Source organism: Haliaeetus albicilla, chromosome 15 (genome assembly GCF_947461875.1).
Source record: "Haliaeetus albicilla chromosome 15, bHalAlb1.1, whole genome shotgun sequence".
In the NCBI taxonomy this organism is placed as follows: domain Eukaryota; kingdom Metazoa; phylum Chordata; class Aves; order Accipitriformes; family Accipitridae; genus Haliaeetus; species Haliaeetus albicilla.
In genome coordinates this window covers 6,024,075-6,036,357 of record NC_091497.1, presented here as the reverse complement: position 1 = coordinate 6,036,357, position 12,283 = coordinate 6,024,075, and the positions used below count along the sequence as shown (strand labels likewise).

The 12,283-nt window shown below is 38.8% G+C and overlaps 1 protein-coding gene across 3 annotated transcripts in view; it reads right to left on the bottom strand.

Moving 5' to 3' along the window:
* TMTC4 (transmembrane O-mannosyltransferase targeting cadherins 4) overlaps nucleotides 1-12,283 on the bottom strand; it is a 60,689-nt gene that overhangs the window by 19,758 nt on the left and 28,648 nt on the right. For all 3 annotated transcript variants that reach the window (XM_069802384.1, XM_069802385.1, XM_069802386.1), the window contains exons 7-11: nucleotides 10,839-10,931; nucleotides 5,707-5,868; nucleotides 4,723-4,925; nucleotides 2,866-3,037; nucleotides 2,650-2,781 (exon numbers count right to left, since the gene is read on the bottom strand). In XM_069802384.1, coding sequence (XP_069658485.1) covers nucleotides 2,650-2,781; nucleotides 2,866-3,037; nucleotides 4,723-4,925; nucleotides 5,707-5,868; nucleotides 10,839-10,931 — 762 coding nt within the window. The remainder of the gene's footprint in view (nucleotides 1-2,649; nucleotides 2,782-2,865; nucleotides 3,038-4,722; nucleotides 4,926-5,706; nucleotides 5,869-10,838; nucleotides 10,932-12,283) is intronic.

Here is a 12,283-nt window from a genome sequence, read left to right as displayed (position 1 = left end):
CTGCCAAATGTATTCAAAGCGTATTCAAAATGTATACTGTTTCAGTCTAACAACCTTTGAAACCAACTTAAATGCAGGACCGTGCAAGTTCAAATGTGTGACATACTCCTAGGCATGTTTAACCAAGATCTGTAACGTTTCTTTCTCTCTCTTGGAAAAAAAAAAATCTATATAATATATATAACAGAGATATTTAAAATATTTTAAACATTTTAAATAAATTTTAAGGTATTTAAAATGTTTAAAAACCTGTATTGTGAACTTTTTTTTAAAAGTAAAAATCTTTGTAACTTCATTATGGTGCCTGATTATTTCCAATAAATTTAAAAATCACTGGGCAACATTTATCAAAGTTGATTCTAAATTTCATCCTCTTGAACCAGATGCATTCATCACTCAAGGGGGTAGATTCACTACTATGCCAGACAATCTGATTTAATGCAGTTTCCACACCTCTATCGAAAGAGATGGTTAAAGAAGATGAGTCTTGAAATTAGAGAAAACACTGCTGTAGCTACTTGTTACTCAGCATTAAGTTGACTCTACACTGCTCACATACAGACAACCTGGAACTGAAAAGAGCTGTAGAGCTGTACCACAAAACATGAACTAGAAGCTGCAGCTTTTGTTGCTGGTTGGGAGACACCTGGAGATTCTGGGACCCTGCTACATAAGGGAAGTAAAGCATGACCACATTACACTTATTAAAGATGTTCCAAGAACAACAAGAAAAAGCTGTTATCTGTGTTCCATCTTTTGGTCTGCATCAGGCTCCCACTGAAATAAATGGACCACTGAAAGAAAGTCCTGTGGAGTCATTTTTAAAGGAAGCCTGCAATTTCAAGACAACAACAGAAGATCAGAACAGAACCTAGTTCCAGTTTTTACATTTACCTTTGTCAAAATTGAATAAATATAGCTGAGTCCATAAAGAAAAAAACAGATTGGCTCTCACACATGGACTCTAATGCTGTTGCCTAGAAAAGTTCCCTACTACTGTGATTTTAAAGTTACTCCTTCAGCAAAATTGGAACGTGAGCCTACAAAACACTCCCTGTTCACATCACCACGCTTTCCATTTGCGCAAGCTGTCACTAGCAGCAATACAGCTCAGGCGTGTCTACACGACCCAATGTTGACAAACACAAGCTCATTTTCCCTGTACACTCATTGGCTTTGAACCAGCTGCATTAGTTCAGTAGCTTGCACACAGCTTATCGGCTCAAGCACAGCACTGTGAGAACACAGCTACACAGCTTCCCAGCCAGACATGGCTTGAGTCCAAGGAGCTTGGAGCACAGGCAAAGAGTGTGGATCTGTCTAAAGCACTCTTACCATGGCAGATGGATGGAGTTACATACAAAGAAACAGATTGCGTTTGCTCCATTTATAGTATGTGCTTGTCATCCAGAAGACAAGCTATACTGAGGTCATCATTAAAAAGGAGGTGGTTGCCGACCACTGCCACACAATAAAATACAACAGCTCTTTTTCTACGTATTGAAATCTGAGATTATTGAAAGGCATCACCATGTTGTAAATATCGGCCATAAATGTTTTTTACAGCTCACTCCTGCATATTTGTATTCCAGTAGATGCTAAGTTTATCATTCTCTTTGCAAAGTTGAACATTCACAGGTTCCTTTTTAAACTCTGTGTCTTGATCTGTACTGTCTAGATACCACTCTAGATGACAGAAATCTAATCTTTTAAAACATCAATGTATTTTTATTGACAAGCTGTGCATTCCTATTCCTAGGCTCTTCAAAGAGAGCCTCTGCTAAAATTCAGACAACATCAGGGCTCTGCGGTATGCTCCAACAGATCACACTCTCAGCTACCAAAGGACTGCTGTGGAGGTCACCTCTATTGGCAGGCTAGATTCAGTCTGCTATGCCAAACACTGGTGTTCAGCTCAGTGAAACATCCTATCCAGTCCCACCCTCTTACTTGTTCCCTCACTAAGCCTTGCAGGGAATATTGCAGTTTTCCTCAGTGTCCATGTCTGAAGACTCTAGCCCATTCAGCCACTGTAAAAGAGCAGATGCGATCACACTGATGATATGCTGCTTTGTCCCTTAGTTGTGTTGGCTATATATACCACTGGAAGGTACACAAAAAGGATTCTAAAAACGTAGCATAGGCATTGTTCAGGTGAATACATTGCTACAGCTTCCTTACTTTCTTTTCAATATTTTGTTGTAATAACTTGTTTTGAGCAACCTGGTCTAGCGGAAGGTGTCCCTGCCCCTGGCAGGGGGGTTGGAACTAGATGATCTTTAAGGTCCCTTCCGACCCAAACCATTCTATGACTATACACACAATTGTTCTAGCGGATTTTATTAGCAGTACATCCAGTTCGGCTGGATGCCTTTCCTGAAGTGTATTCCCCTTTCTCCCTCCCCTTCCCACTCCCACCCCCAAGTTCTGAATTACAATATTGTAATTTGCACTGTCTGGTATTTTGACTATGCTACCACTGTAATTTAGGTGTCCGGCATGTTAATGTCATATTATTGCACCAAGCAAGGCTGTTGATAACACTGTACCACAATATATTAACTATGTGTAACACCTCCTCTATCCCAAATTTCAAAACACTTAAACAAAAAGAAAAAAAAAAAGATTAAAAGTCCATGAGTGACTTACTTTTGCATTCAGAGGGCACACTGACAGTGCACTCCTAAAAAGCTGCTCTTCTGACCTCCACTGACTGCTGCGGAGTGCACAGCGCATAACATTTATCAACAAGATTCCAAGTACTGCCACAGCAAGAATTTTCTTAAGGAAAGAGAGACAAGTTAAGAAACAAACCATTCAGTTGAAGCACTTCATCATCAACTTTTCTGATTGTTTTGATGTTACCTTTTTCTTGGCTTGCTTACTCAAGAGACTAAATCCATATGTAAACAGAATACAATATCCAATACTGGGGAGGTAGATTACTCTCTCTGCAATAACAAATCCTACTCGGAAGAACAGATTACTTGCAGGAAGAAAAGGGATAATAAGAAATCCAAGTCCCAGTGTAAGAATTCTGCAAACAAGAAACAGATTCTCAAATTAACCACAAATTTGAACAAAAGTACCTTTTTCCGCTTAACATATAAACTTTATTTACACACTGTAGAAAGATGTGAGTATGGAACAGGGCATCCAAAAGCAGCCTTTGAGAGCTAATCAGGTTAAATTCCAGTGACACTTCATTCCATCAGGCACTTTTAAAACCCTAGCTATAATTTCCAGAAAAGCAATGTTCACGCTTCCAGGCCAGCAAATATCCCAATTACACATTAATTACATAATTCCTATTGAAAATACACAGGCAGGAAAGGTAACGGTAAAAGCTGCCTGTCTGTTTTTGGAACTAGTAAGACAATAACAGGGGAAAAATATAGGTCACTGTTAAAGAAGAAACTTAGGTATACATCCTACTGAGAGCACGTTTTCCTAACAAATACATCAATAGTAGAATCCATTGTGATTAACCACTTGAAAGTTAGTAATCTACACTGTTTCTACAGTCAGCTGAAAGAGGCACTTCTCGAGGGCAGTTTGTCTTCCTTGGTTGAGGTATCTATGTGAGGATGAGTAATCCTCAACAGGGAACTCTTTATGGACAGAGCTTAGACAACTGAGACGAGGTACCTTACTTTTACAGAGCCGACGTAAGGGAACAAGAACTCCAGGTCTGTGTCAGGTATTTGTTATAAAGGCCACAGGCATGGTAGTTTTCTACTCTAATTTATTACAAATAAATCTCTATACTTTAATGTAGACATGTCCTTTTAGTCTTTTCTCATACCCAAGAGTCCTAGCCTTCACTATACTTTTTGTCTTTACTAAAAAGCTATTCAGCAATATAAGCTTACTGAGTGTGTTTTTACTAGAAAGTATGACATCGCTTGTAGCAAGAATTCAGCCCCTCTGCAAAATGATTTTATCTGTGCAAATGAGTACAGGAACAGCAGAAAGGAAGGCAGGTGGGGTGTTAACATTTGAGGGGAGGAGGGGGAAGAGATGAAATTACAGAATACCACAGAAAAGAAAAAGAAAATATTCAGCACTGAACAACAGAATGACCTTGTTGTGATTGAACTGTTGAAAATTTTTAAAGAACTAAGAAATTAATTCTACATAAAATCCATGGGAACAGAACCTGAAAAATTAAAATGGAAGCCCTTAGTGAGCCAGAATAGTTTACAATGAATTTTTTAGCTCCTTTGGGTAAAGTACAAGTTCTTTCCTCAGTAGACACTATGGGTCAGCATTTTACTTTTTAATTGTATGGCCATGGCCAGTATTTCTATCTACCTCCTTTCAAGGCACATCTCCTCTCTCTTTCATTATTAGGAGAAGATTAAAGGAGATGATGACTTGTAAGAAGTAGGGGCAACAACACACATAATTTCCTACTCTGTTCTGAGCACATACTACTTTTTACCGCCTACAGTGTTAAGGATCTCAAAATGCCATTTCAGGAGAAAAATAAAGCAGCCATCCATACTTCCTCCTCCTCCTCCAACTCTGTTTCCCACTAGTCAGTGTACAGTGATGGGCCCAAATTGGGATAAAACTGTAATGACAGCTATAAATATTTATTTGAACTGCATTTGCTAGACACTGGTTACACTGAATTGTTAAAATTATCAGTAGTGGATTTAACAAAATAATACTGCATTCAAGTTGGCCAGGCATTTAAAATTCATCACTGTCTCTTACCTTCTCTTATGGCTGTCTTCTGAGCACAGAGCTTGGCATATCAGACCAATTAGGCAGAACCAGAGTGCTGCTAGTGCAATTATCCTCCAGTCGCTGACGGATTTAATGAGGGGTATGCAGCCCATTGACCAATCAAAACACAGCCACCAGGGACACAACAGCAACCATGCATTCAAGGAATAGTAGTAATTATAGTTTATAGCCTGTCAATCAAACAGAAAACAAACATTTATTTGAGACTAAACTTGAGAGGGGGGGAGGCAACTTTAGTTCTTCTCTCTGCTGTCATTTCCCTTATCACAAAATACATCTTATACAATAAAAAGGCCTTAAACACCGTTATACTACAACTAGTTACATATCCATTTATTTTACAGCTGTGAAATTGATTTTTAATTTTTTTTTTAAACATAGCTAAATGGGTCTCCTATTCAGAGCAGGGAAATGCAGTTCTGTGCTGTCCAACCAATATCCACCTGTAAAAAGAATAATCTCCTACAATAGGAGAAAATGTCAAAAGACAGCACCTACTGTCTTTGCCCTTCTTTCTCCATCTCCAGAAAAAGCCTTAATGCAGTCAGAGATATAAAGCCAAGACATACTCCAAATGCACCAGACCAGAACTTTATGATATTTTCTCCAATTGTGAAAGAACAGATGAAAAGTCAAGCACAGTATGTGGAGAAGGGATGAAACCCAGCAAAAGCTAAATCCTTGAATGCATGGGAAAAATAGTGAGTAAATGGAAATGTGCTGCCATGTGTGCAGTGCATGCTAAATTGAATGCAAAGAATATACAAGGTATACTATTTTAAAAAATTGCAGAAAATCATCACAGCAGCAAGTGACGGTGACTCATCACACATCTTGAAACATAAAGACTGCCCACTTTACTGTTTCTTTGAAGCACAGAAAAGAAAATTCAATTTGATGACAAAGACAAATGTTCTGAGCTGGCCAGAAAAAAGCCACTTCATAACTTACTCTCACAAACAGACTGTCTGCAAATGAAGCTGGGTTGTCTACTTCAGTGAAAGCCGGTGGCCCTGTGCCCATAATCCTCCAGCGTATATAAAGTATACTGGCCCCTCCAGACATCAGAAGAGTTATCCTGAAAAGCAGCCCCTTTCTTAACAGCACAGCATTCTACAGGAAAGAAAGAAAAAAACCTCTCATATAAAAACCATTATTTTGTTCTCTTCCCCACTACATTCACATTCTTTTCACCACTACCTCAGACAGAAGAGGCTATTCCTGTGCATTTTTGCTATTAGAGTTGACATTGTTATTATTTTTGCCATTACTAGAAAGCTCTCAAACTTCGCTATGCTTTCATTGACTAATTGCAAAATATTTTTTGCAAACATTTTCATTTCCTTCTCAATCAGAAAACTTTTTTTATTCAAGAAGTCTCTCTTCTACAAATCCTCAGTAACTCTATAGCTGATGTAATTTTTTACACAGCAATTTCTGATAGGGAATTTGAGCAGTACACAGCCTTTAGTATAGAGTATATTAAATTGATCTATCTTGTTTTTTTAAAATGGAGGATGGTTACTTTGTGAATTTGTTTTAAATAGCTATATCCAGTTGACTGCTTATCATGGAAAGTTTTTGTCCACTTAGGTCTCTTTAGAGGCAAAATTACATGCATACAAAAGAAAACTGCAGAGTTAGAAACTGGGAGGAATTAGAAACTGAATTAAAATTTTCACAATCACTAACGTGATTAAAAAGTTAATGACAGACAGGCACTCAAATAACTTTGGTCAGGCTAAAATTACCCAAGATCTAAAAAAAATTGTGTTTTATCTACATTAACTCAGTTGATTTACATCACATGTTTTATAATATACACTTTAGGGTCTAAAGAAGGCAATTCATGTAAAACATAGAGAAGTGATGTCATAGAAGCTAAATTTGACAGACTTTTCCATTTTTTCCTCCATAAAGTGTAACACATTTTCTCCAAGCACACATCAGTTTCATAAATGAAAAGAAAAACACTGTATACTGTAGAGGTTCTTCAAGCTTCACCAGTAGAGACTGGAAACAGAATCATCAGTAACTATAATGATATCCCTGTCACAGCTTTGAGATGCAAATCCAAGGTTCCAACACCCTACCCAGCTAGCAAATGGTAACTCAGGACATATGAAGGACATAGCTTCTTTCTGACCCCCTATGTTACAGTGCTGTAGGGCTGCCTTAGAGCTCTCTGATGACTGAAATTATTCTACACAGCCTCAGCAAATCATTAGAGAAGTAAAAGATGGAAGACGAGAGTTTCTCTGAAATGAGAGATCATTTGGGCCCCTTCTCTTTCCATTCTACATATCTGAAGATGAAATTTTCAGTAAACTATGGATTTTTACATGGAAGCGTTGACTGGATCCTAAAATATATGGTCATGTGATCTCCAGTATTAGCTTTCCTTTATTCCTGCCTTCCTTCCTTAGTCTGATATGCTTCTATTACCCTTAAAAACCTACCTGATAGTTATATGTGATCAGTTCTATGTCCTCCATGGGAGCTGGCACACTGACTATTATTATTATTACCTATTATTGCAATATGCTTATTAGCAAGCACCACCACAATTATTTAGAAGATCAATATTAGTTATTTCTGAAGACTAAAAAAAAAAAGTAGGCTTGCTGCACAAAGACAGACATCCAACAGTACCTTGACTGAAGATATTTATTCTCTAAAATGATGGAAAAGTTACATTTAAAAGCAATATTCAGATGGGTTTTTAATATCTGTAGTTGACAACAGAGTCGTCATAAAATATGTAGCTGAATGCCTAAGGATAAAGAAGTTTGTAACATTGATTTTACATGTTAACCTTTGTGCTCAAATGTTTACTTCCGACTTATGTATCTCAGTAACCAAAGTCACTACAATGAGGATTATAGGAAAATCATTCCTAAACCCTGTTTTTGGAAGAGAATTGTGCTATGAAGGAAAACCATATAGTGACAATTTATAACTGCCTTATGACAGATTAACTACACAAAACCTCTTATATCAGGCTTCATTTCATTTAACAGTACATGCAGCTTCTTAAAGGCCAGATTTCACAAATCGCCACAAAATCTCTTAGTAGGCAGAATTTTAAAAGTGGAAGAAGTGTTATCGTATCACCTTTGATTTCGAGTTAACTGAAATCTGTCACGAAACTGAAACCTGTCTCAGTTGAGAAGAAAAAAACTGCATGTAAGAGAATTTAAGATCTGCATTTCAAAAAAACAAAACAAAACAAAACAGACATACACTTCCATGAAAAGAGCAGAACAGATTTTTGTAGGTGGCAGGAGCTAAAATTAATTATTTCTATTAAAAGAAGAAGAAAAAGGCACGTTTGATGTTTTCTTCATCCAGACAGAGCTGTTTAAAAGTCACAAAATGGAAGCGTAATGCTTTGAGCTCTTCATGCTTAAAGGGTAATCCTCCAAAAAGGTTTGACTTTGACACATTTCACAGAATCATAGAATTGTTTGAGTTGGATGGGATCTTTAAACATCATTTAGTCCAATGCCCCCTGCCATGGGCAGGGACACCTTCCACTAGACCAGGTTGCCCAAAGCCCCATCCAACCTGGCCTTGAACACTGCCAGGGATGGGGCAGCCACAACTTCCCAAGGCAGTCTGTTCCAGTGTCTCACCACCCTCATTGCAAAGAATTTATTACTGGCCAAACACTGGAACTGGCTTCCCAGAGAGGTGGTCGATGCCCCAAGCCTGTCAGTGTTTAAGAGGTATTTGGACAATACCCTCAATAACATGCTTTAACTTCTGATCAGCTCTGAAGTGGTCAGGCAGTTGGACTAGATGATTGTTGTAAGTCCCTTCCAAGTGCAAATACTCTATTCTATTCTATTCTATCCTATTCTATCTAAATATACCTTTTTCAGTTTAAAACCATTGCCCCTTGTCCTGTAACTACAGGCCCTGGTAAAAAGTCTCTCTCCATCTTTCTTATAAGACTCTTTTATATATTGAAAGGCCACAAAATAAGGTCTCCTTGGAGCCTTCTCTTCTCCAGGCTGAACAACCCCAACTCAGCCCTTCTTCATAGGAGAGGTACTACAGCCCCCTGACCATTTCATCACCCTTCTGGGGACTCACTCTAACAGGGCCACATCTTCCATCCACCCCAGAGTCAGATGCAGTACTCCAGGTAGGGTCTCACCAGAATGAAGTAGAAGGGTAGAATCACCTCACTCGACCAGCTGGCCACACTTCTTTTGATGCAGTCCAGGATACAGTTGGCCTTCCAGGCTGCAAGTGCACATTGCCAGCTCATGTCCAGCCTTTTGTCCACCAGTACCCCCAAGTGCTTCTCCACAGGGCTGCTCCCAATCCATTCATCCCCCAGTCTGTACTGATATTGGAGATTGCCCCGACCCAGGTGCAGGACCTTGCACTTGGCCTTGAACTTCATGAGGTTCACATGGGCCCACTTCTCAAGCTTGCTAAGGTCCCTCTGGATGGCATCCCTTCCCTCAACTGCACCACTCCGTTTGGTGTAATCTGCAAACTTGCTGAGGGTGCACTCAATTCCACTATGTCATTGATGAAGATATTAAATAGTATTGGTCCAAGTATGGACCTTTGAGGACACCACTCATTGTGGTTTCCACAGGGACATCAAGCCATTGTAATTCTTTGGATGCAGACATCCAGCCAATTCCTTACCCATCTAACAGTCCATCAGTCAAACCCCCATCTCTCCATTTTAGTGGCAAAAATGTTGTGGGGGGCCCTACAGAAATCCGGGTAGATGACATCAGCAGCTCTTCTCTTGTACACTGATCCATTCACTCCATCACAGAAGGCCACTAGATTAGTCAGGAACGATCTGCCCTTGAAGCCATGTTGGCTGTCTCTAATCATCTCCCTGTCTTTCATATATTTTGACATAACTACCAGGAGGATCTGTTCCATGACCTTACCAGGCACTGATGTGAGGCTGACCGACCACTTATTCACAGCGTCCTCCTTATTACCTTTTATTTCCATCACTTTAATTCTGAACTGGCTCTGCTTTAGTCCCCTACAGCTCCAGACTCTTTCCTTGCCATATGCTAGTTGACATTACTCTCATTATACAGCAAGATTCTCTAGCATTCCTATTTGTTGCCTGAAATACTCCTGCTCCTTTCACTTAGCCATTCTTGGTCAAATCTACTGTTTCAGTTCTAGAGATTCCCCTTTCACTGATCTTCCTCTGAAGCTCCTCACTTCACTCTTTGCAAAGGAATTTAAAAGCCCCGTAGGACTTGTGCTACTCAGAAACATGAGCAAGGCTTCTCTGCAGTGAAACCACTGATCGATGCAAAGTACAATGAATATTCCTTTGCCTTGCTGAACCTTGGATGAGAGGCAAATGATGTAGCTCTTGAACAGTAGTGACATTCTAGTAGGCTGTTAGTCTATTTGGCTGCTATCAATCATTCACCCGAAGCTGATTGTTTCTGTGATTTGTTTGCCAGTGCAAATACTAGGTGCCAGATTCCACTTGAGCCAATACTAGATAAAGCAATATCAACAAAAGTCAGAAATTCGATCTTTAGTGACTATGTGTGCTTACATATTTTTTCTTTTAAACTCCCAAGCTACTAGGAACTGTCTCCTGTTTGGTAATTTGTATTCTGAAAAAAACAGTGTAATACTTTTAGTGGGATTGGCAAAGTAGACATAATAATTTTTTTAATGTACTTTTTCGAATGACTAATTTGAGAATCTGCAAAATTTCTCTCTCTCTCTTTACTCTGACCAAACTGTGTTAAACAACCCTTTCAGGCATATAGCTACTGACCCTGGAGAACTTCTTGCATCAAGCAGTCAGCTCTTCCATACCATATTTTTAACGTACTGTTGAGAGAAGTGTGGAATGGATTTCACTATCCAATGCAATTCTAATGCTATCCCATTATGACTCATGTTGCTGCAAAGATGTCATAGCACGTTGCCTTATTAGGCTGAGTGTAAATATGTCTATTTCTTTTTTTTAATTCTCAACAACAACAAAACTGTCAGAAGTTCTATCTTTGTCTTTTAGTACATGACTGTCTGAATGGCCAGAATGAACAAAACCTCTGAGGACTTACCTCCAATGACTTGTCCTTATGTAGTAACTTTTGAATAAGCTCCAAAACATTTAGCTTGTTTATCACTAGTGCATCAAACACTGCATTCAAACCCTAAGCAACCAAGAGAAAATTAAGAACATAAGATGGAGCAGCTATCCACAAATACATTTTTTTTAAATACATCTTAAATTTACTTCTACCATGAGTTATTGTACATCTTAATTCTGATTCCAAACAAGTAGAGAGCTACATTGGTAGTAATGATGGCAGAATGGTAAATTGAGAACCTGAGCTCAGATGAATAGAATATCATGTTACTGTAATGGGGATTCTTCTGCTACATGGAATAACCCTTCGGGGAATACCATGTACCACCAAGCTAGACCCCATATGCATGGTCACAACAGTATTCTGCTCTCCATCTTCTTTCCCAAATGTTCCACAGCATAAATGCTGCAGTCGAAAGGTAAGGCTTCTGTCAGTAAGGTGGAGTTTCTTTAAGCCTTCTCCTTATTTTTTGCTGTGCAGCATGGTATCTTTTGACTGTCAGGTTTCAGAAATACTGTTTTTAAAGGGTATATAAATTGTCACAACAAACAAAGGCTCAAAAAGATTTAGCAGAGATATCAGGCTTGCTTTTCTTGCAATTATACCAGTATACACAGTGGAAGTTGCTGGGGAAAAAAGAAAAAAAGTAAAGCTCTATGTGACATCAGCCACTACACATAAAACTAGAACATACTCAGTGCTTTGCAGGACTACACTTGCACATACTACCCCAACCAAGCAACCAAAATGTATCCGGGGTAATTCTGTTGAGAGGACCAGCAAAATCCAACTTCAGCCTTTTCCCTTCAACGTTTCAGCAATCACCAGCCATGATAATCCTTGAATATTTAGCCTATATCCTAATAACTTTGGAAATTACCTCAAAGTTCTAAATGGAAAAAAGACAGTAAAAATAGTTCCAGATGAGGCAAAGAGTTAGTACACTGGGAGGCCACAAGTCTCTTTCTAACAGTCAAAGGGAGAAGACAGAAAATAGGCTAGAGAGTGGAGAGTTCTACGTAGAAACACCACCTGGCAGTTAAAGGCTTTTGGCTCACTTGCATGGACACAGGAAGGCAAGAATCCTGCTGAAAAATACATTCAGCCTACAAGCAATCTTTTTAACGTGTGATTTACCCCTTCATCTCTCTGACCCGTGCCCCTCAGCACAACAATAAATATAGTCATCCTTGCAATGCAACAGCAAACAAATAAAAAACCCAGATCCAATAACAATTCTGTGTCTGCTAGCTCAAATAATTATTTCATACCACTAAAGGAAATAATCACACCATGTTTTAAGAGAATTCCTTATGTTTTCCTTACAGACACCTTTGAAAAATACGTCACTCTACAAACATCCATCCAAAAATAATGTCTTAAAGCAAGAATTTTTCTGTAATTCTTCTCCCTTT